We start from the raw sequence: 25,417 nt of genomic DNA on the forward strand, positions 1-25,417 counted from the left end.
CCTTGTCTCCAACGCAATGTCTGGGACAAGGACATTGCTAGGTAAATATTTCTTTTTTTTTTTGAAAGATTTTTTTTTAGTATTATTGGAAAGCCGGATATACAGAGAGGAGGAGAGACAGAGAGGAAGATCTTCCATCCGATGTTTCACTCCACAAGTGAGCCGCAATGGGCCGATGCGCGCCGATCAGAAGCCGGGAACCTGGAACCTCTTCCGGGTCTCCCACGCGGGTACAGGGTCCCAATGCATTGGGCCGTCCTCGACTGCTTTCCCAGGCCACAAGCAGGGAGCTGGATGGGAAGTGGAGCTGCCGGGATTAGAACCGGCGCCCATATGGAATCCCGGGGCGTTCAAGGCGAGGACTTTAGCCGCTAGGCCACGCCGCCGGGCCCCTAGGTAAATATTTCTTGAGTGTGGGGGCAGTCATTGGTCCCAGTGGGTCAGACATCAATTACAATGCCCACCGGGCAATTTTATCTCATCCTTGACAGTGTACATCTCCTGGTACCTGGGAATCAGTTTGGAGACCGCTACCCTCACTTCCTGTTCCAAACCCATTTGCTTCTCTCCGTGGCTCTAGCTTGTTCCAACCACTAAAACTCAGATTTGCGAACATGTGACCTCACCCAGAGAAGCACTTGAAGTCACACTGAGAACTGCTGCCAGTTTGCGCGCGCTCTCTCTCTCTCTCTCTCTCTCTCTCTCTCACTCACACACACACACACACACACACACACACACACGTTAACGGGAAGCCCTCTGCTTTCCTGGAGTACCAAGCATGCCCTGTTTGTCTCCAGGTGTGCACTGTGCTGGCTCAAGGCACCTAGGGGCACACCTGTGTGTGCAAGTACATCCAGCTCACTGCCTGGCTTTACGGACAAGATGCCCCCAGCTGCCAGCCTGCCCGGCACTGTGGGTTAGAGGCACGGGTGGGAGAGCTCAGGAAGCCAGGTGCCTCCACTGTCTGGCCCTGCCTTCACACTCCCCAACACCTCCTCTTCCCCCAGGACTTCCTGGGCACTTCCAAGTCCAGGACCAGTGGTGGCCTGCAGAGGTCTTCAGGACACACATGGTTTCTGACAGGAGACGCTGAAACAGCCGTTATTTTGAACTTGCTATCTTTTATATATATATATATATATCACATGCTGAAAATGGAATAAATACATTCTTTAGTTTCAATGTGCTGTGTGAAAACAGAAGCATGTTGATGTCCTTAAAAATCTAAAACTTCACAGTGTGAAAAAAAGGCTACAGAGGTTCCTAAACTTTCCTGCGCCCACTTATCCCACGTAGAAATCCACGAGGAATTCTACAAAGGCTAAAGCCAGGCTTTCCACCTCCGCCTCCTTTCCTGTGGCTGTCCTCGTACCCTGCCCGGCAAAACACACACACACACACACACACACGGACACACGGACACGCACTCATGGGGGGAGAGACACATGGGTGATTTCACACGAATGGACACACACAGCTGGTCAGTCCGATGCCAGGAGCTTCTCCAAGAACTTGGACCATCCTCCACAATCTCTCTCCTCTCAAAAAACTCAAAAACACTCCAACACGAGTGGATCGGTGCTCCTGATCATTCTGAGCAGATGGACTCCAGTGTGGACACTGGAGGAGGAGGAGGGCGTGCCTCCCGCGGAACACTCCCCTCTTCTTCCACAGCCCTGGCGCTGGTGCTCCGGTCACCTCTGAGACTAACCACCCACCAACGCCATCTTTGAGTCCTCTGACGCCCACGCCCCGCCCCGCGCATGCCACGCCCCGCCCACTCTGCCCCGTCCCGCTGCGGCGCTGCCCCGCCCCCTGGCCCACGCCCCGCCCCGAGTGCTGCACGCTCCGCCCACCTCGCCCACGCCCCGCCCACGCCGCGCCCGGGTCCTCCGACGTCCCGCGCGATGGCCGCACCCGCCCCGGTAACCCAGCAGATCGTCGGCGGGGCAACCCCGGTCGCGACCCCGACCGGCCCCGAGCGCGGGCAGCCCCTGGCGGCCGCCGTGGCCGAGCTGCCGGTGCTCGACGCGCGCGGGAGGCGGGTGCCGTTCGGCGCCCTGTTCCGGGAGCGGCGGGCCGTGGTGGTCTTCGTGCGGGTGAGCGCGGGCCACCGGCGGCGCATCGCGGGGTCCGCGCGGGAGCTTTCGGGGGTGCGGGCCGCCCGGGGCAGTGCTGAGGCCAGCCGGAGCACAGCCCCCCCGGGGCCGAGGCTGCTGTGTCGCTGAGCCTGGGGGGTGGGCAGCACCTCGGGCCGCCTGGCCTGCTCCGCTCCCGGGCGTGGCCCTCGGCGGGCCTGCCTAACTTGCGCTCCTGCCTCGTTGGGTTTCAGCATTTCCTGTGTTACATCTGCAAGGAATACGTGGAAGATCTGGCCAAAATCCCCAAAAGCTTCCTGCAGGTGAGTGTCCTGGGCACGGGCGGCAGCACCCCTGGCGCAGGGCCACCTCGTGGAGGAAGGCCCCTGTTGCCTCCGGCCACTTGGCGAAACCAGCAGACACCTCGCTGATCATTTCTGGTCCCGTTTGTACCTTGCCGCCGCTTAACGGTAACCTGCGTATTGTCAGATGTTGGATGCCAATCGCCAAAAGCAAACGACAGCACTGAGGTCTCCCTGCAACAGCTGTCCCTTACGCCGTCTGTTCCCTTAGCTAAAGGACCGCACGGTCCACCTGCTAGGGCAGCCACGAATGCATCTTTCTTCAGCCTTCAACGGGTTTGTGGTCCAAGCGGGCCTTTTCCATGGAGGCACTGGGCAGGCTTTATCAAATTAGGACCTGTTTTCAGCCGGGCTTGTCCAATCAGGACGAGAGAAAAAAGTGAGGTGGTGGTGATGAAGTTAGCTAACAGCTAAACTTCCTGTTTTTTAAAATTGCGTTTTGGGGGTGGGAAGAATATGGAAGATTATTGCTTATCATAAATTTGATTTAAAGATTCTTCTGCAAGTCCTTTCATCATTTTTTCACTGGCAATAATCGTGTGTTTTTATGATGTGTTAGTTTGGTGTATATATTAGTTTTAAAGATGTATTTGGCAGAGTGGGTTCATTCCCCAGACGGGCTCCCAGCATTGGGCCAAGCGGAATTCAGGAGGAGCCTGGGACTCACCCAGCCTCATGTAGGTACAGGGGTCCAGGCCCCTGCTGCTTTCCTAGGTGCGTTGGCAAAGCAACAGCCAGGATGGGCGCGGTGCCCGTTTTTGATGCCTGTGGTGGTGCGTTTATGCTCTACGCTGCAACTCCAGCCTCTGTTTGATTCATATTTATAATGTACCCAACAAACCCATCACTTCACATACAGCCCACAGTTGGCAGTGAAAGCATGTCCAGTCTCTTCGCAATTCTGAATTACGTGGTGTGACCCTGAGTCACCTTGCTCTCTGAAGTGAGTCCCTCTGTGGACACTTGGCATCCCTTGGGTAGTATCTCATTTCCAGCCCTCCTTCACCCAGCCTCGGGGGAGACCATCCTACTGTGGGAGGTGAACTTTGTGGTTCCGTATGCAGCGCGAGTGGGACCATGGAGTACTTGCCTTCCTGTGCCTGGCTCACTTCCGTCCTCATCTCCTGCAGGCTCATCTGTGCTGTTATGAGGTGACAGGAAAGTCCCCTTTGACTGAAGAGTAGGCTGCTATTATTTATTAATAATTGGAGAAGTACAGGGAGCTCCTCTCTCCTTTGCTCATTCACTTCTTAAGTGTCTGACAGGGTCCGGGAACTCAGTACTGGTCTCAGTTAGGGACCCCCAACTCCTTAGGGGTCCCTCCCCCATCACTGCCATCCCCCAGGATCTGTTTTGGCAGGAAGCTACAGACTGACGTTAGTGCTGGAGCCAGAAATGGTCCTCACCAGTGAGTCCACTATCAGGGGGCACGCATGTGTGTCCTTGATCCACGCCTCCATTACTGGACATTTGGGTTGCTTCCATAGCAACATGGTCCAAGCATCATGACTAACACAGCCATACACTTTGCATTGCTTTCTGACATACTGATTTTAATTGCTTGATGGGAAAATTTAAATGCCTACCAGTGGTGCATGAAGTTCCCCTTTCTCCATGACCTCGCCCAAGCTTAGTAACCTTTACGCTCTTGAAGAGCAGCCATTCTGACAGAGGCAAGGTGCCACCTTGAAAGCAGGACAGAGAGGGACAGAGCACTCCGACACTCCAGAGAGAAGGAGTTTTTCCACCTGCTGGCTCACTCCTCAGGTGGCTATGGTGGTTTCTTTCCCCTACCTCTAGCTCTTTCAAATACATTTAAAAAGCAGTCTATTCAGGTAGACTAGTCATGTTTAAATCAGATTGTTTCTTACTGTTAAGCTGTTTGAAGTCTGATGGATTGATTTGAAATTCAGACTTACAGAGAAAGGGAGAAACAGAGGGAAAGAGATCTTCTATCTACTAGTTCACAGGTGGACACAACAACCAGGGCTGGGCCAGGCTGAGCCCAGGAAACGGGAGCTTCATCCGTGTCTCCCACATGGGTTCAGGGGCCAAGCGCTTCAGCTGCTTTCCTAGGCGCATTGGCAGGGAGCTGGATTAGAAGTGGAACAGAGAGTACTTGAACTGCTAACATCACCTTCAGCCCCTGTGCCACAACTCTGCGAACTCTTTGTATATAAATCCCTTGTGGGATGGACGGAGTTCAGGATATTTTCGCACACTGCCTGGGTGATCTCTTTATTTTATTCATCCCTGACTACCACTAGGAATTTCAGTTCGATTCAATCCTATTGTCTAGTTTTCCCCGTTGCCTGCATTTTTGTAGTCATATCTAAAAAAAACCAGGGCCCAGAGAGTTGTTGGGAAGGTTCCCTCCTCCTTTTCTTCTAATTTTAAAGTTTTATATCTTACGTTCAGCCTTGAAATTTTTTTTTTTTAGAAAATTTGTGTTATGAATTTGAAAGATACTTACAGAGAGAGAAAGGGAGATCTTCCACGTGCTGATTCATCCCCAAATGACAACATCAGCCAGGATGGGCTGGATCAAAGCCAGGAGTGAGAAACCTCCTCCAGCTCCCCCACGTGGCTGCAGCAGCCCGAGCACCTGGAGCATCTACGCTGCTTTCCCAGGCATCTTAGGGAGCTGGATCAGAAGTTGAATACCCAGGATTCAGACTTGCACCCATACGGGACATCACATCACAGGTGACATAGCTACCCATTACACCTCAGTGCCCGCACCGATCTTGAACTTCTTAGGAAGGGAATCACCTGAATTCATTAAACATTGTAGCATGCATTTCTTGATTTGACTCACGGCGTTGCTGCTTCTTCCGTTCTCCTAGAAGCGTAAAGGTGGGTAAAGGTGGTATTAGAATGAAACAGAGTTGAATTAGGGGAAGTTGTATAAAACCTACGTAATTCCTAGTAACATAAACATGTCCCTTTTTTTTCCTCCTAAAGGAAGCAGATGTCACCCTTATACTGATCGGACAGTCATCCTACCATCATATTGAGGTAAATCTAGCAGATTGGGAATGAACCCTTTGAATCTATTGCAGATATTTTTAAAAAAATCACATCTTTTGAGCCACTGAGTATATTAAATTGGCTGGTTAGATTATCATAAATTGTCAACTATTCCCCTCTCCTCAGCCGTTCTGCAAACTAACTGGATATTCTCATGAAATCTATGTGGATCCTGAGAGAGAAATTTATAAAAGACTGGGAATGAAAAGAGGTGAAGAAGTTTCCTCCTCAGGTAAGATAGAGTGTGTCCCAAGCAGAAAATTCTGCTGGTATGTTTTCGTATTGATATAATGACATCATACAGCTATATATCTGTCTCCCAGGAAACTAAACCAGAGCTTCATTCATAAACATGCTTCTGTCAGTGGTCCAATCACACTGGACTTAGAGACTGACCATTTGGGTGTAATGACTTAAAGCCATCGGCAAAGCACTGTTGAATGCAGAAAGCAAGTTGGAGAACATTGCTTTCAGTATGACTTCATTGTGAAATCAAAAAAGATTTTTTTTTTAAGATTTTAAAATTTTTTATCGGAAAGTCAGATTATACAGAGAGAAGGAGAGACAGAGAGGAAGATCTTCCATTCAATGGTTTACTTACCAAGTGGCCGCTATGGCCAGAACTGAGCCGATCCGAAGGCAGAAGGCCAGAGCTTCTTCCAAGTTTCCCATATGGGTGCAGGGTCCCAAGGCTTTGTGCCGTCCTCGACTGCTTTCCCAGGCCACAAGCAGGGAGCTGGATGGGAAGCGGGGCCACCGGGATTAGAACTGGCACCCATATGGGATCCTGGCGCATGCAAGGAGAGGACTTTAGCCAATAGATTACTGCGCCGGGCCCCTGCTATACTATCTTTAAGTCTATACTGTCTGATTGAGCACTGGGACATGGAAATTGCGGGTTTTCCTTTAGTAACACTTTGCCCTTCTCTGCCAGAGTAAACATGGCGGCCTGCAAGAGAACACAGCTGCATGGCAAATCAGAAATGTGCCTGATGTTCCAAGTGGAGACACTTCCAGACCTGTTAGAGTCCTGTCATCGGCATTAAAACAGCCTGTTGCCTAATGGAACCTAATGAGTTCTTCTAAAATAATTGTTTGTGATTTCTCCTTGGAAAGCGCTTGAAACTCACAGTCTCCAGATAGTCCCACTTGAAAAATTAAGGAATTGGAGAAACACATTGGAGTTGAAAATTAATGATATCCGGGCTCGGCAGCGTGGCCTAGTGGCTAAGGTCCTCGCCTTGATCCCATATGGCCGCTGGTTCTAATCCCGGCAGCTCCACTTCCTCTCTGTCTCTCCTCCTCTCAGTATATCTGACTTTGTAATGGAAATAAAATAAATCTTAAAAAAAAAAAAAAAAAAAAAAAAAAAAAAGAAAATTAATGATATCCATTTACAAAAAGATTTTTTAAGTGAGCTTTTTATGAGCCCAGCACAGTAGCCTAGTAGCTAAAGCCCTTGCCTTGCACATACTGGGATCCCATATGGGCACCAGTTCTAATCCCAGCGGCCCCGATTCCCACCCAGCTCGCAGCTTGTGGCCTGGGAAAGCAGTCGAGGATGGCCCAAGGTCTTGGGATCCCGCACCCGCGTGGGAGACCCGGGAGGCTCTGGGTTCCTGGCTTCAGATTAGTGCAGTTCAGCTTTTGCGGCTACTTGGGGAGTGATTCATCGGACGGAAGATCTTCCCCTCTGCCTCTCTTCCTCTCTATATATCTGATTTTCCATTAAAAATAAAATAAACAAATCTTTTTTTAAAAAATGAATCCAACCAGGAAACATAGTCCGTGCTTAATGGCAAACGTGGTTCCACTGTTGACTGTATCTCTTCCAGTTGCGCTTCAAACATTTTAAAAGCACGAGCCTCACTCGTGGCGTGTGAGGAGAGAGTTTGGACTTCTGAACTTGGGTTTTAAACACAATGCTCTGGGACATGGAAGTTTATTCTTTGAGTCGTGTTTCTAAGCTACGGAGCCTGTTATCTTGGTGAGTTGAATGTTCGCTGCCTTGTAAACATGAATGGAACAGAAGAGGTTGAAAGAAATTCGGAAATGTGAAGCGACCAGGCAGGACGCAAGCGGCTGTGTAGTCACTGAAATAAAAGACTGAAAAGCAAGACAAAAGGCATAGGTTAGAGAGAAGTTAATTGCTAGAACATAAAGGCTAAACGAACCAAGGGGCAAGACGTGCAATGTAGTAGCAGGTTAGCAGTTTTTCTTTTTCGAGATTTGTTTATTTTTATTTGAAAGGCAGACAGAGAAGAGACAGAAGGTCTTTCATCTGCTGGCTCACGCTGTGATGACTGCCCACAGCCAGAGCTGAGCTGATCTGAAGCTGGAAACCAGGAGGTTCTTCCAGGTCTCCCACGTAGGTGCAGGGCCCAAAGGCTTGAGCTACGCTCCACTGCCTTCCTAGGCCATAAACAGAGAGCTGGCATGAGCAGAAGTGGAGCAGACAAGACTAGGACTGGCACCCCTATGGAATGCCGGCACCACAGGCGGGGGGGCTAGCCTGTTGAGCCATGGTTCTGTCCCTAGCAGGTTTTGTTACATTAAACACTTGTGCAGCTGCCTCGCCAAATCCAGGCCTCTTCCATCCCGTGGCTTTGTCCGGGAACAAGAAGGAACAATGGGAGTTGCTTAGGAGAAGTTTGTGGGAGCTGGCACGCAGGTGCACACATGGCTTGGCTCCCTGCTAAGGACATGGTCTGCTGCAAAGAGAACTGGGTGCAGCTGAGCTGTGGGCCCAGAGAAGGGAGTCGGGTTCTGCGAGCCTGCAAACATCCACGCACGCTGAGCTGCTCCCTTGGAAAGCTGCGGCTCCTGGGGCTGGCATTGGTCTCCCGAGGGAGCTGTCACTTGCACCTGTGCTCTGTCGCAGCGCCTGGATTTGACTCCTGTCTGGGAATCCTGACTCAAGCTTCCTGCCTGGGAGGTAGCAACTGTGGCTCAAGTCGTTGTATCCCTGCCATCTTTGTGGGAAACGCAGATTGAGTTCCAAGCCCTTGGCTTCACCCTGGCCCAGTCTCACCTGCTACAGGCTTTGAGAGAGAGTGCACTAGCAGATGCAGCAAATGGAGTGTGTGTGTCTGTGTGTGTCTGTGTGTGTGTGTTTTCTCTCTGTCAGGTAACAGGGAAATTATTTTTTAAAGATGTATCTCTTTATTTGGAAGGCAGAGCTACAGGGTGAAGGGAAGAGAGAAATCTTCTGTCCACTGGCTCATCCCCCAAGTAGTCAGAGTGGCCAGAGCAGAGCCGTTCTGAAGCTAGGAGCTTCTTCCGGGCCGCCCATGTGTTGCAGGGGCACAAGTACTTGGGGGTCTCCTCTGCTGTCCTCCCAGGTAGGTTAGCAGGGAGCTGCATTGAAAGTGGAGCAGCTAGAACTTAAGCCAGTGCTGACATGCCACGTCAGCACCACAAGCGAGGGCCTTACCCTCTAAGCCACATGCTGCCCCCACCAAAAAAATGTTTTAAAGGATGTAACTAGCTGTTAGTAGTAACTAGCTGTTAGTAGTAACTAGCTGTTACTAGACTAAGAAAAACACAGCTGGGGAATTCAACTGGGAAGCACTAGCAAGCTGAGAATTGTGCAGCTGATGTTTTCTCTGAGGCAGAAATGCGGCAGAGTCCCCATCACTCTCCCCTGGGACTACTGTCTCCCCGCCCCCCCCGACACTTGCCATTGTCTGCAGACAGTGTGGCTGTTGGCATTTAGTGATGCCATACATACATGGCGTTGCGCAGGGCAAAGAATCGACTGAGCCAACATGTTGGGAATGGAAGAGGAATGGAAAGCAACATGGACACTCTAAAGGATTTCTTTTTCCAAACCCGGAGCCTGCCACAACAATAGCTCTAGACGGTTCTCTGCATTTCAGGCCAGAGCCCCCACATAAAGTCCAGCCTCCTCTCGGGCAGCCTCCAGAGCCTGTGGCGGGCGGTGACGGGACCGCTGTTCGACTTCCAAGGCGACCCGGCCCAGCAAGGCGGAACCCTCATTGTGGGTCCAGGTAAGAGGCCAAGAAAGCCGAGGCTGGGCAGCACGCCTGTGGCTTGTGCATGTCCCCAGGCCACTGTGCTCACGTGGCGGAGGACACCTTGGTGTGCAGGTGATCGGAAGGAAGCTGTGCTTTTGTTTGAAGATTTTATTTGAATGGCAGAGTTAGAGACAAGGAGATCTTCCATCTGCTGGTTCACTTCCCCAAATGGTCACACCAGCTAGGACTGGGCCAAGGACAGGAGCCGGGAGCTGCCTCCTAGTCCCCAGTGTGGCTGCAGAAGTTCAAGGACTTGGACCATCCTCCACGGCTTGTGCAGGCCGCATTAGCACGAAGCTGGACCAGAAGTGGAGAAGCCGGGACTTGAACTGGCACCCATATAAGGAGCTGATATGGCACCAGTAAGTTTACCTGCTATGCCACAGCACCAGCCCCAATGATTAAAAAAAGTTTTATTTATTGTTATTGGAAAGTCAGATTTACAAAGTGAAGGAGTCATAGAGGAAGATCTTCCATCCGCTGGTTCACTCCCCAAGTAGCCACAATGGTCGATGCTGAGCCAATTTGAAACCCAATCCAGGAGCTTCTTTTGGGATCTTCCATGTGGATGCAGGGTCCCAAGGCTTTGGACCATCCTCAACTACTTTTCCAGGCCACAAGCAGGGAGCTGGATGGGAAGTGGAGCAGCTGGGACACGAATCGGTGCCCATATGGGATCCTGGGCATGCAAGGCGAGGATGTTAGCCACTAGGCTGTGGCGCCGGGCCCCAGCCCCAGCGATTATTTTTTTTTATTTGAACAGATCCAAGGATTGTAGATAACTAAGTATATTGTAATGGATTACCTTAATGTTGTACAGATGGCCTAATTAAATCAGTACTGAAGTGAGTTATTGATTCCATTATTATATATGTTTATGAAATGTGATTCTTTGGCTCAATGTTTGTGCTACTTCTGTATTTCTGCCTGCCTGACGAGACATTTTATTTACTTATAGTTAATAAGCTCTAACAAAAGGTTATAATTTAAGGATCTTTCCTCTTGGATCTCATAAACCATTAAGTGTGGCTCTGATTTAACCATAATCCCTGTCATAGTTTATTACCATAATTAAAGATGATCATGGCATTACACAGAGAACATGATGGGTCCCAGGTAATTAATTTTTCCCTTTGGACTAGTTTAAAGTTGAAAAGCTTCCTTGACTCCAGAGAGCCACACGTCAAGTGAATCCCTCGTGTGTAACACGCACACCTGAACCTTTCCTTCTCTTCCAGGTAACAACATCCATTTCATACACCTCGACAGGAACAGGCTGGACCACAAGCCCATCAACTCTGTTCTGCAGCTGGTGGGAGTTCAGCACGTGAACTTCACAAGCCGCCCTTCGGTGCTGCACGTGTGACTGAAGACAGACCCGGCCGCCCGCGGGGCCCCGGGAACAGAGGCTGACGCGCAGGCGCAGTGCTGCGCGCAGTGTGGCACCTGCTGACTTCGCCATGGCGCCCGGGGTGATCGGATCTTCCACACGGGATGCAATGTGTACCGAGAAGTGGCAGCTGTCAGAATGCCGCGGATGTTTTTAGTTGTATAACTTCTACAGCTTTACACAAAATAACAAGCATACACATATTCAAAGGAAAGCTGTAAAAGCTACAAAGTTGCACGTATTTTAATTTTCTTACACCATGGTGAATCCATTTGGTGAAAGATCTTTTGTCATTAAATCATAAATTAGCACAACGAATATTTTAAGGGGAAGGGAAAGCGACTGGAAACCATTTCATTCATTGAAGAGACGGGGACACATCAAACTCTAAACTTACCCATGTTTTTACAGATCCAAGATTAATATTTTTGAGTATACAAATAAATACACCAACATATTGCCAGTGGGTATCTCGGTGTGCAACATTATGGGAGTTTTTAACAACAACAACAACAACAACAAAATCATCATTGATAACCAAAAGTTTCATTTCCTTTAATTCTTGGACTCAAGGCCAGAATTTTAATCCCAGATAAAAATTGATACCTGGGTCACGTTTTCTGCTCTTTTTTGTTTCCCACGGTTTCTAGAATGTAGCTGCTTTGGGTGAGGGGTGGGGGAGCCAGGAGAAGCTCTCTGGACCTCACAAGGCAGAGATGTTCCTAACAGAACAGCCTCCACAGAAGTAAGTCACAACCACAGACCTCAGTCCCCACATTTCCAACCCAAGCGCTCCACGCACAGGAAGTGTGCCACGCCAAGCTTCCCACACAGACGGCGGCTTCCTGCATCACCTGGAATTTGTGAGGGTGGAGAGAGGAGAGTGAAAGAGCATATTTCCTCTTGGGCCCAGCACAGTAGCCTAGTGGCTAAAGTCCTCACCTTGCATGCACCCAGGATCTTATGTGGGCGCTGGTTCTAATCCCGACAGCCTCGCTTCCCATCCAGCTCCCTGCCTGTGGCCTGGGAAAGCAGTCGAGGACGGTCCAAAGCCTTGGGATCCTGTACCTGCGCAGGAGACCAGAAGAAGCTCCCGGCTCCTGGCTTCGGATCAGTTCAGCTCCTGCCACTGTGGTCACTTGGGGAGTGAACCATCGGATGGAAGAACTTCCTCTTTGCCTTTCCTGTCTGTACTCTGACTTTCCAATAAAAATAAATTTTAAAAAAAGTAAAAAAAAATTTTGTGCTCCAGATATTTGAGATACATTTCCAATATGGTCAGTGTGTTTTTTGAAAGGAATTTGAAGACTAATTGTTTCAATCCCCACCAAGCATATTAAAAGTTAAAGCTTTTGCTGCTGCTTACCCTCAGTGTGCTTTGATTGCAATGACTGCTGTCACCCTTTGTGTTCTAGAATCTTAGTCTATCTTGTCGCGAAGTGTCCCAGAAATTCTGAGGAACCGTGTAACAAAATCCAAAATACTGCTAATTATTAGCAAGTATAATAACTTCTTTGAATTGGTAACACTTTCACATAAAGCCTATTAGGTCATAAAAAATAGATTGAAAAGTATCCAGGTATTTGAATGTATTTTCATTGCCGGTCCATGTTTTACGGCAATAAAAAATGAAAATTGTTAAAATTTTAAAAGGAAACCGTGCTGCACTATTTTTTTTTTTTTATAGAGGCCGGTGACCCATATTCCTTAAAACTGCCGAGTCATAAGCTTGCACAGAAATTGGTATAAAGGTGCAGAGTGGCACACTGTTTTCAGATAAATAAGTGTTCTCTGTGTGGCTTCAGAGAGGTACAGTTACATAAGCACAGCGCAGTGCTCAACCGCCTACCCAGACAGGTGCATCTAAGACACAGGGACCGTGGGCAGCGCGAGCATCCTCCCGCATCCAGTCCTACCTGGGGCTTGACATTCTGAGATGCCGTCCTGCGGCAGACACATAGAAATAGTGTAAGACAGCAAGAAACATCTACATAGTCAGCATCCCAGAGCTAATTCTCCGCCGGGCACCACGCCAAGGACTTTACAGCATCAGCTCTGTGGGGTTGATAGCATCAGCATTCCCATTTCACAGACAACTTGGGAGAACGTGAAGAAATCCCCACAGGACCAGAACCAACCAGAAACGAGGTTGACGACTAGGTTAGAAGGAGTTCATCCTGGAAATGTGAGAAGCCTCTTCCATGGCCAACTCAGACCTAGTTCTAAGACTTGTGCCTCCTACAATGCCAGCGTCCCATGTGGGTGCTGGTTCAAGTCCTATCAGTGCCATTTCTGATCCAGCTCCCTGCTAGTGGCCCAGGAAAGCAGCAGAGGGTGGTCCAAGTCCTTGGGCCTCTGCACCCACGGGGGAGACCCAGAAGAAGCTCCTGGCTCCTGGCTTCAGATCAGCTCAGTGCTGGTCATTGTGACTGTTTAGGAACGAGCCAGCAGGTGGAAAGTACCTATCGCTTCCTTTTTCTGTAATTCTGACTTTCAAATAAAATCATAGGTATTAAAAAAAAGGGGGATAATGAGGCAAATTTTGTCTTGTTACTTAGATTAGTCAAAATACAAGAAAGGAAGATCATAGGTTTGATTTGCCCATGAAGTGCATGCAAAATTTCTCAATTAAATGTTGCCAGGCTAATGAAATTATGTAAGATGGATTTAATCTATTACACAGTAGGGTTTATCGTAGAAGTGCAGTTTTGTTTATAGTAAAAATGTAGATAATTCACATTGTCATAAGGAAAATTTAAATTGTTTAGTCATTTCGAGAAACACAAAAGCATATGATAAAATTCAACCTTGGGACCCTGCACCCACATGGAAAACCCGAAAGAAGCTCCTGACTGCTGGTTTTGGATTGGCTCAGCTCCAGCCATTGCGGCCACTTGGGGAATGAACCAGCAGATGAAGATCTTTCTCTCTGTCTCTCCTTCTCTCTGTATATCTGACTTTCCAATAAAAAAAACTAATTTGGGCCCGGCGGCGTGGCCTAGCAGCCAAAGTCCTCGCCTCAACGCCCCGGGATCCCATGTGGGCGCCGGTTCTGATCCCGGCAGCTCCACTTCCCATCCACCGCCCTGCTTGTGGCCTGGGAAAGCAGTGGAGGATGGCCCAAAGCCTTGGGACCCTGCACCTTGCAGGAGACCCGAAAGAAGTTCCAGGCTCCTGGTGGTTGCAGTCACTTGGGGAGTGAATCATTGGACAGAAGATCTTCCTCTCTATATATCTGACTTTGTAATAAAAAGAAATAAATCTTCAAAAAAGAAAAAGAAAGTGGTCCCTGATGTCCAGGTGGGAGACCTGTATGGAGTTCTGGGCTCCAGCTTTTGACCTGGTCCAGCCACAGCTATTGGCAATGGCCACAACAACCAGAGCTCAGCTGATCTGAAATCAGGAACTTCTTACAGATCTCCTATGTGAGTGCAGGGTCCCAAGGACTTGGGCCATCCTCTGCTGCTTTCTGAGGTCATTAACAGAGAGCCATATCCGAAGTGGAGCAGCCAAAACTTCAACCAGCATCCGTATAGGATGCCGCCACAACAAGGTAGAGGATTAGCTTGCCACACCAGCACACTGGTCCAGAATCAGCTGCTTTTAAACATGACAGTGTGGCAGAGTAAGCGGGCACAGAGTCAAACCTTCGCAAAGCTAGAGTGTGCCAGGCGTAAGGCCACTGTCATCTGACACCACTGCGTGTCTTGGGTTCCCACATGCACACTCAGGCTTGCGATTCACTGGAAGGACTCCCAGAACTCACTACGAGCTGCTGTACTCAGAGTTAGGATTTATTATAGCGACAGGATTAAGACCAAGAGGTCCTCAAAGTCTTTTTAAAAAGTGTACATTGAGGCAAGGGGACGAGCACAGAGGGTGGTGGTGCTGGAAAGCACAGAACACAGAGCTTCTAATCTGCTGGGTCAAGCCGCTCTACTGCCCCCGCCCCTCGTGTGGTTGTGTGATGATGCTGGTGGGATACTGCCAGCCAGGTGGTTAGTGCCAGCCTTCCAGGGACTCAAAGGCCCAGCCATAAATCACATGTTTATCTGCCCATTATGACCTAAGGTCCCCAGGCAGTGACACTCCTACCATATATGGCATTCTCTGGGATTACAGGTGACCTACCTGGGGAGCAGAGAACAGAAAAAACAAAAAACAAAAAACAAAAAAACGCCACCACTTCATAGTCGAATGAAAACAGAACCCTCACATAAAATATGTTCACCCACACTAGTAACGCAATGGAGGATTTGCAAATGATAATGAAGAGAAAACACAATTTTACACCCATCAAATTTGGCAGAAAAAAATGATAACAAAGATGCAGCAGGGGCTTCAGAAAACTTGTGTAAAGTGGGGTGTATGGGGCTCAGCATAGTGGCTTAGTAGCTAAATACTCGCCTTACACGGGCTAGGATCCCATATGGGTGCCAACTCACGTCCCAGCTGCTCCACCTCCCATCCAGCTCCCTGCCTGTGGCCTGGGAAGGCGGTTGAGGATGGCCAAAGCCTTGGGACCGCGCACCTGCTGGGAAGAGAGGCAGGACCTGTGATACGACAATGGAGTGCATGTGTCTGAATGGGGCCTCCTCAGTTACTGAAGATGGTGCAGTTGACTGCATACCCAGACGCACATGGAGGATTTGTCAGTCCATTGGAGCCTGTGGAGGAACTCTAATGCCACAGCAGAGGAAAGAGGGCAAAACAAATTGGTCAGCTACCCCAGCGAACTTTGACAGCAAAATTCTGGGTGAATGGAGTTTCTGGGGTAGACTGTGTCAGCCAATGGACCTTGGAGGGATTTCCTCCTCCTTGGATCTGTGAGAGTTACAGTATATTCAAGCCATCGAAACCACCTGAACAGAGCCCTTGGAGTATGACCCATATTGGGGGTCCTGGGATGACACCAGGTGCCCATGCCCCAGCCCTGGGTGCTGGGACAGTTGGGAGGCTGGGTGTGGCTTCTCCCCCTTTTCTCCCTTTCTCCCCAGATATAGGAAGAAGATCAGGAAGATGTGGAAACAATGGTCTCACTCACTTTCCCCTAGTCCTCAACCCTTCCCACCCTAACCAAATGTGTAAACATCATCAAAAATAAAATCTTAAAAATTAAAAAATGTAAAAATTATAATATAAATGTTCATGGAAATGGAATTAAAAGACAACACAGATTTCCATGATTTTTTAAAAAATGTCTTTCATGGTGCCAGTTAAGACTATTAATTGGAGACACAATTTGGATAACAGTATGTGAAGGTTTATAAAACTCAAAGCATATACTACTCTAGACTCAATCTCATATATATAAGTAAGATGAATTGCACAAGAATGTCCCTGGCTACATTATTTGTCACAGTTATTAACTGAAGACATCACACATGTCTATCATCAACACAAAAGGATGGGAACCAATATTGTGGCATGGCAGTTAAGTAAGTTCAATTTCTGGCCTCTTTGCTTCCAATCCAGTCTCTCTACTAATGTGCCCTGGAAGGCAACTGACGTCGGTCTCAGAAAACTCGAGCTTTGACCACACATGAAGGAAATGCTGATGGAACTCATTTTCTGGTATAGCCTGGCTATACTTATTTGAAAGGCACAGAAAGGCTGCTTTTCTTTCCAATGATCACATCGATAGGGGTTTGTGGCCAAAGCCAGGAATGAGGAACTCAGTTGGCATCTGTCACACGGATGGCAGCAATCCAATCACTTGGGCCAACACTGTTACCATCTAGGGTCTGCATTAACTATAATCTAGGATCAGGAGCCAGAGCTGGGAACTGAACCCTGGCACTCCATTGGCTGACACAGTCTACCCCAGAAACTCCATTCACCCAGATGTTGCATTTCCTAGTTCACATCCCAAAGGGTCACAGTGTAATGGCTGCAGCTGGTCTGTCTCCCAGGTGGGTGCAGAGGCGTTAAGCAGGTGGGCTCTCTTCCATTGCTTTCTCAGACACATCAGCAGGGAGCTGGATGGGAAGTGGAGCCGCCAGCACACGAACTGGCACTCAGATTTGCATGGCCCCCTCTGTCCTTCTTCCAAGTGACTCGATTTCCATCATGGGGCCTCCACCCTGATGACTTTACCTCATTCTTCTTAGTTCCCAAAGTCCCCACATCTGGATACCTCTATTGGATTAAGTCTACACCTTCTGAGTTTGTCTCAGGAGGGACTAAACCCCAGTAGGACTTTCAGGGTGCAAACCGTGGTACCTTATTATCATGATTCTGACTTTGCAACCCAAATTCTGAAAGAGGACAGTCAGCAATCACATCTTTCCACAGTGAATGGAGAAGTACTTTCTACCCCTGTAGAACATGAAGCTCTACCAAGTGCTACTTCCAGCTCCCACCTCGAAGAACCCACAAGTGCCTTTCTGTTTAACATCAGGACTGCAGTGGGGTGCCAAGAGTGAAAAGATGCTTTATGCTGTCCATTACATGTTAGAGAATGATTCATTTGGATGGCTGCAACAGTCAGGGCTGGGCCAGCCTGGAGCCAGGGTCTTCTGGATTTCCTCCGTGGATGCAGGTGCCCAAGCACTGAGGCCATTTCCTGCGTTTTTCCCAGGTTGCTAACAGATAGCTGGATTGAAAGAGGAGCAGTTACGACTCGAACCAGTGTCCAGAGGGGATGCTGGGGTGTCTCCAGTGGAGGCTTTATGCACTAAACCACAAAGCCAGCTCTGGGTATTGACTTAATCATGGATAGGGTGGGAAAAAAATTCAGGGGAACTGAAAAAGGAGGACAGAAGATGATGAACAGCTGTCTGCTCAAGCAGTGGGTCTCTCAGGAGTTTGAAGAAGGTTGTGGAGTGATCAGAGCGAATGAAGGGCTCAAGGAAGGTTGAGCCCTGGATTTTTCCAAGCTGCTCCTAAAGACCACAGATGTCATTAGCCTTATTCATCCTGATGAGGTATTTGATGAAACCCCTTGTGCAAGTAAACCTTGTTTCTAGAAAATCATTGCAAATATTATGCCAATTTCCTCACAATGCCATTTTTAGAAACAGGTGAGCAGAGTATTTTTAAAATTTCTTTAGAAATCATTACAGCACACTGTTATTCACTCTGAGAGCAGCCTGTCATCACTGACGTTTCCAGATCAGCCTTGCAAGAACTTCAAATGCCATCTATGAAGGTGTTGACTGACTTGCTGTAAACAGAGTGTCTGTAGGTTCCCAAGCAACTGGCATCCTCATAGACACTTTTTTCTACTTTTCACAGAAGGTTCAGCCCTGTTATGCTTCTTCAAAAAATATCTGAAAAGCAGTTACAAAGAGAAGAGGCATAAAGAGAAAGAGAGAGTTCCCATCCACTGGGTCACTCCCCAAACGGTCACAATGGTTGTAGCTGAGCTGATCCAAAGCCAGGAGCCAGGAGCTTCTTCTGGGTCTCCCACGTGGTTGCAGGGTCCCAGGGCTTTGGGCCGTCCTCGACTGCTTTCCCAGGCCACAGGCAGGGAGCTGGATGGGAAGTTGAGCAGCTGAGATCAGAAGTGGCATCCATATGGGATTCTGGTGCCACAGAGGGAGGCTGAGCTTACTATACTAGTGCAACAGCTCCAACCTAATTCTTGTTTAAACCACTGGGCTTCTCACTCCAGTCTCCTGGACTGAAAGCTCCCATACTGGCATTTTGTTGCTTCTGTCCTTCTCAATATGGATCCTTTAAGATCTAATTCTGTTTGCACACATGAGGAAAGCAAACAAAAACCAACCGTCTTCAGAAATGTCTTGGGGATAAAATGAGTCACATCTGTTTTCTAACCAGGAAAATAAATAATAGCACCAGGAACATTCGGCAAGATCTGTGTGGAGACAGACAACACTTTAAGCAAAGGCAAGGCACTTTAGTAGAGAAGGGAATGTATCCATTCCCTAACGTCGAGACGCTCCATAGCCTAACGTTGACTAGGAATGGATAGCTTGCACCGAAATCTTACCTGACTCCACTAAAACGCACAAAAGTAACACAGTTTAAACATTTCCGTTTTTCCTTTCACCAGGAAAGTCAGAGGCTCACTCTCCAAATGGCCTCAATAGCTGAAGCTGAGCCAGTCTGAACCCAGGAGCCAGGAGCTTCTACAGGGACTCCCGTGTGGGTGCAGGGGCCCTAGGACTTGGACCATTCTCTGCTGCTTTCCCAGGTCATAAGCAGAGAGCTGGATCTGAACTGGAGCAGCTGGGACACAAACTAGTGTCAATATGGGATGCTGGCGCCACAGACGGAGGATTAACCTGATAATATATCATGGCGCCACCCTCCCCCACCTCATCGGAATGTTTACTATTAGGTCACTTTATTTTAAAACAGAAAAGCACAGGACTGGGGCCACAACCATTTGGGGAAGGAATCAGCAGATGCAAGTTCTTTCTTTCTGCCTGACCTTCTCTCTGTAATTCTGCCTTTCCAATAAAAATAAGCAAGTCTTTTAAAAAATACTTCTCGCCTCTCCCTTTCTCTGAATTTCTACCTTTGACGTAAAAATATACATCCATAAACAGTAAATAAAACAGAAAAACATGATAATGGGTATATGCATGAATACACCTAAGACATATCTGGATACATGAATAATTGCTACCATTGTTGCAATGGCTCCAGTTTTGGAAAAATAAATCCTTTTGAGTGTCACGACTTGCTTTCCACGTGACTTCCTCATTCAAAGGACGGTTCTCTGATATTCACTCCCCAAGTGGTGCAATGGACGGAGCTGAGCTGATGCAAAGCCAGGAGCCAATAGCTTCCTCCGGGTCTCCCACATGGGTGCAGGGTCCTAAAGCTTTAGGCCGTCCTCGACTGCTTTCCCAGGCCACAAGCAGGGAGCTGGATGGGAAGCGGGGCTGCCGTGACATAAACCAGTGTCCATATGGGATCCCAGTGGATGCAAGGCGAGGACTTTAGCCACTTGACTTTCATACCAGGCACCTGGTGTGCTTTTTGCACACCATCATGCATTGCAGGGAGCCGGCCTATCCTGCAGAAATGGCTGGTTTCAGGGCTGGGACAGAAAAGGACTAATTAGAACCTAAACATTGTGTTCAGGAGCAAGCAAGCAAACACTGGGGAAGACAACATTGGGGGGGGGGGGGGCGGATATGTCTGAAATAACCTGAGCATCGCAATAAATCATGACAGCAAGGGATTATAATCCATTGTACAAAACAAGGATCAAATAACCAAACCCCGATCTCCTGCCTGTACACATACGTACACAGACGGGAGAGCGCAGAAAGCTCTCTTGCCACGGAATGCTAACTAACCACCAGAGAGAACAAATGGAAAATCTAGAAAAGCACTGTCTCCAGTCACTACTGTAGCAGCTGGTGGCAAATTGTCCATGTGTACTAAGTCGATACACAGGAGTTTGTCGTCTTGAAGTTTCTCCCTACAAATTATTTATTAGCTACAAGGGTAAAAGAGAGAAACCGACAGACAAAGCACTTGACTGAACCCAGTGATCACGGTTCATGAATGACCCAGTGAGGGGAGGCGGGGCAGGCAGGGCCTCCTAAAAGGACAAAACAAGGATGCAGAGTCTAGACAGATAGAGCCAGCAAAAATGCAAAGCCTGCAAGCCAGTCCTTGGGGAATTCAGAATTGCTTCCTGGATAAGAAGAAAAAAGTACAAGGGACATTTTTTCTTTCCAGGACAACGGGTGAAGGAGGAAGTCGGATTGATTGTGTTGTAGCAGCGTTGTAAGAGTTTGCTGCATTTGACAACCGCAGCATGAAGACGCAAGGCGGTATCGCTGCTGCTTGCAGACCCAGGCTGCAATGTCTCCAGCAGGCTGAGAGACAATTCCAAGGTCAAAGCTTTATCCTAAATTAACTTTTTCATAGGTATGAACCGAAAAAAAAAAAGCAAATAAACAAATACACACACAAAAAAATATGTAAGATGGCTCAGGAGGATGGGGCAGAGATATTTTCAATGGCACGGTGACAAGACTCTGTCTTCAGCTGCACGCTCGCTGGGGAGCAGGGTAGGGCAGGACCCAGGAACTGAACATGGAGGCCAAGCTAGGTTTGCGTCCCAAATTCTCCACTTTGCTAAATATATTAAAAAAAAAAAAAAAAAAAAGACGACTGTTTCCTATCTCTGGCCCTTAATTCCAGCTTCCTGGGAGGCAGTGGTGATGGCTCAACCAATTTTATTCCTGCTACCCACTTGGGAGACCTAAAGTGGGACCTGGGCTCCTGACTTTGGGCATGACCCAGTCCCTGCCTTTTCCAGCATTTGGTAGTGGACCAGCAGATGTATTAAAATTCTTTCTCTCTGTTTGCATCTCAGATAAATAAAAATGTGGGAAAATAAAAAGAAAAATCACCCAATATATTGGAATTGATGGCTAATTCTCTCTGGTAGCCAGAAGAGTCTTTGCAAGAAATTTTCTTGAGGCCACACCAGGAGGTAAAGGAGAAATCGATTTTACACTTCTCTAACTACGGAAATGACTTGAAATTGATGCTTTTAATTTAGTTCTAATAGTGTGGATAAGCCAAGAGTCAGACAAGGCTGTCTTTCTTATGCTGCAACAATTGGAAAGACAAGTGTGTGTGGGAGGGAAAAGGAGGCTGTTAGCTTTCCTCGGGTTACCTGATTATCTCCACTGATGCCAACCTGGAAGCTAACTCTGTGCTGCCATCACCATGCCCTGTGGGAGAATGTCTGGAGGGGTAGGCCTGGCAGCTGGGACACAGCTTGGATCTGCAGCAAATTTTGTAGAATCCAGCATGAAACAGCCAAGTTGTTTCTGAAGAAGAGGGCCGATGATCTAGGCAGCAGAACCTTGTCCAACTCGGCCAGGGTAACAGAGCTGGAAGTAAGTTCCAGATGCTAAGACATGGTGCCAAAAAAAAAAAAAAAAGCTGCCAATGTTGGCTGCAGGAAGAAGGTGCAGAAGAATAGCCACAGGAGAGGGACAGGAGACTGGGGGTCACACACAGGGACCATGTGTGACAGCTGGAAAAAGCCACTGAGTCTACACCTTGCTTTGGGTAGAGAAGACACAAGTGGATATAATTTTTATAATGGACAGAACTGACATCTAAGATTGCTGGTTTTTTTTTTTTTTTGGATGGTAATGGTACTTCAAAAGTTTTTTTTTTTTTAAAGATTTATTCATTTTTTTATTACAGCCAGATATACAGAGAGGAGGAGAGACAGAGAGGAAGATCTTCCATCCGATGATTCACTCCCCAAGTGAGCTGCAAAGGGCCGATGCGCGCCGATCCGAAGTGGGGAGCCTGGAACCTCTTGCGGGTCTCCCATGTGGGTGTAGTGTCCCAAAGCATTGGGCCGTCCTCAACTGCTTTCCCAGGCCACAAGCAGGGAGCTGGATGGGAAGTGGAGCTGCCAGGATTAGAACCAGCGCCCATATGGGATCCCGGCACATTCAAGGCAAGGACTTTAGCCGCTAGGCCACGCCACCGGGCCCTATATTGATTATATTTCTTTGGGCGACACAGAGCTCTCTCATCTGCTAGTTCATCTCCTAAACTGCTAGGGTTGTTGGGCCAGACTGAAGCCAGAAATCAGGAACTCAACTGGGGTCTCCCATGTGAGCAACAGCGACCTAAACACTGCTGTCCAAGGTGCACGTTAGCAGGAAGCTGGAATCAAGAATGGAGCCCGATCCTGAACCCAGGCACCCAAAGCTTAATGATTTGGCCAAAAGCCTACCCAGGATTTCAAACTCTATGCACCAAAACAACCTTTCAATTTCTTTTTCTCATGAACGTTTGCACGATCAACATGAGAAGCTAGAACTAACTGAATCTATTTGGTGGAGTAGTTTCAAATACCTCTAGTGAGGGGCCAATACAGTGGTACTGCTAGTAAAACTGCCAGCAGATATCCCATACAGGCGCCACTTCAAGTCCCTGCCCGTTCCACTTCTTCTTCTTCTTCTTCTTCTTTTTTTTAAGATTATTTAATTTCATTTTTATTAGGATGTCGGATATATAGAGAGGAGGAGAGACAGAGAGGAAGCTCTTCCATCTGATGATTCACTCCCCAAGCGATCACAATGGCTACAGCTGAGCCAATCCAAAGCAAGGAGCCAGGAGCTTCTTCTGGGTCTCCTATGCGGGTGTAGGGTCCCAAGACTTTGGGTCATCTTCTAGTGCTTTCCCAGGTCACAAGCAGGGAGCTGGATGGGAAGTGGGGCCACCAGGATTAGAACTGGTGCCTATATGGGATCCTGGCATGTTCAAGGCAAGGACTTTAGCTGCTAGGCCATCGCGCAGGGCTCCTGCTCCATTTCTGATCCAGCTCTCTGCTAATGGCTCGGGAAGCAGCAGATGGCCCAAGTGCCCAGTCATCTGCACCTAAATGGAATTGCTGGGCTCCTGGTTTCAGCCTGGCCCAGCCCTACCAGTTGGTCCCATTTGGTAACTCAACCAGTGGATGACAGATCTCTTTCTCTCTGTGTCTGTGTATGTCTGTCTCTTTGTAACTAAGCCTTTCAAATAAACAAATATATAAATCTAAAAAAAAAAAAAACATGTACCACCTCTGGGAACAAAACAAGTGGAGACATTAGTGAATTAAGAAAAGTAGTTTTTATTCCATATTATGGATGTAGACTACACCCTGTGGTAATAATGTCAGGATACAAGAACAACGTTCAAAACCAAGAGTTTGCTTGTCCATTAGCAATGACTCTTTGGGGAGAGAATGAGCCATCCACACTGGTGCAAGGCCTCAGAATAGGAGAATGCTGGGAGCCAGCATTGTGGGCTAGTGGGTAAAAGCCACAGCCTCTGATGCCAACATCCCATGTGGGCTCCAGTTCGACTCCTGGTTGCTCCACTTCCAATCCAGTTCTCTGCTAATGGCCTGGGAAAGCAGGAGAAAATGGCCCAAGTCCTTGGAACCTGCACCCACATGGAAGACCAGGAAGATGTTCCACACTCCTGGGTCCGGGCTTCAGGTCAGCTCAGCTGCGGCAGTTGAGTCCATTTGGGTAGTGAATCAGCAGATGGAAGATCTCTGCCTCTCTCTCTGTAACTCTTTCAAGCAAAAAAATTTTTTTAAAGATTTGTTTATTTTATTGGAAAGGCAGATGAGAAAGGGAAGGAGAGACAGAAAGATCTTTGGTCCACTGGTTCACTCCCCAAGTGGCCACAACCGCTAGAGCTGAACCAAACAGGAGCCAGGAGCTTCCTCCAGGTCTCTCATATCTTCAACTATCTTCCCTGGCCACAAGCAGGAAGCTGGATAGGAAGTGGAGCAGCCAGAACATGAACTATCGCCCATTTGGGAATCTGATGCTTACAAGGTGAGGATTTAGCCACTGAGCCATTGTGCTGGACACAAAATAAATCTTGACAAAAAAAAAAAATCCACAGACTTTATGGTTTTCTTATTGAAGCATGTAAAAGAAGACATACAGAGCTGAAGATGCTCTAAAGAAATCCAGTGTCAAATTCAATATTGTGAATATATAACTTTTCCTTAAGCTAAATCTAGATAAACCAAATGCTACTCCCAAGCAAAATCACAGTAAGAATAGGGGGAAATATGTAAGAATATTTAAAAAAAAAAAGGTTGGTTTTTATTATGAAAATGTTCAAACAGAAAGTAGAAAGATAATAGAAAACTAATGATTTTTCCTGGGATTTAACCATTGCTGATACTTTGTTTAAAGTTTCACATATGGTAGAAGAAGATAAATTAAACTGAAGCAGCCTTGCCAGGGGAGTTCAGGTGCATGGGGGGAGGGGGAGGGGGAGGGGACGGGAGGGGGAGGGGAGGGGAGGGGGAGGGGAGGGGACAGGAACTCTTGTCCAAATAGCTCTTTGCAGGGGCTGCTGTTTCATTCCACAGCTGTGCTCCTGCCCTGGCTGACCTGGGTACAGGCCGACCCTGTGATCTGGGACAAATTGCTATTTCTGGAATGAAATTCACTAGCCTTTGCAAGAGCTGGTGGAAACATCCTCCCTGCTTGCAGACACTGTATCCAAACCTGTCTGGCAAAACAGTCTGACCTTTGGGGAAACCAATCCTGATTCCTGACAAGCAGGGGGTATAAATTAACAAAGGCGAGAGATGGGGGTGGTGCAGCTCCCTTTGCTGTTTGGGATGTTACAACTGGGCTGTTGCAAAACCTCCAGCACATTTTCAAGCTTGGCTTGATTTTTCTGCGTGCTGGACTTCAATCTTAATGAATCTCAAGTGGGGAGACGTTATCATGGTCCATAGTTTTTCACACTGCCTGCATCTTCTCCGATGTATTAGCTTGTGCAGGCTGCCTCATCAAATATGATATACAACAGACATGCGTTTCTCATCTTATTTCATGCACTCCTGTTCCTCACAAGCCCAACATCAAGGAGCTGGGTGATCAGTTCCTGAAGAAGCTCTTCTTCTGGCACACAGTTGCTTCTCTTCCTACTGTGTCCTCACTTATCAGAAAATGACCTTACTCCCTAATCCCATTGTGCCCTGATAATGAGATAAGATTCCTGGTTCGTTCCCAAAGGTCTTCCTCTTTGAAT

General features: G+C 48.0%; 1 protein-coding gene across 1 annotated transcript; it reads left to right on the plus strand.

Annotated features, from left to right (window-relative positions):
* The first annotated feature begins 1,878 nt into the window (after positions 1-1,878).
* PRXL2C (peroxiredoxin like 2C) lies at positions 1,879-10,885 on the plus strand. The gene is made up of 6 exons (XM_004591807.2): positions 1,879-2,102; positions 2,336-2,404; positions 5,408-5,461; positions 5,600-5,705; positions 9,352-9,483; positions 10,749-10,885. The coding sequence occupies exons 1-6, from the start codon at positions 1,911-1,913 to the stop codon at positions 10,874-10,876; spliced, it is 681 nt and encodes a 226-aa protein (XP_004591864.1). The 5' UTR covers positions 1,879-1,910; the 3' UTR covers positions 10,877-10,885.
* The last annotated feature ends 14,532 nt before the right edge of the window (positions 10,886-25,417 follow it).

The sequence above is a fragment of the Ochotona princeps genome, chromosome 31 (assembly GCF_030435755.1).
Source record: "Ochotona princeps isolate mOchPri1 chromosome 31, mOchPri1.hap1, whole genome shotgun sequence".
Taxonomy (NCBI): Eukaryota; Metazoa; Chordata; class Mammalia; order Lagomorpha; family Ochotonidae; genus Ochotona; species Ochotona princeps.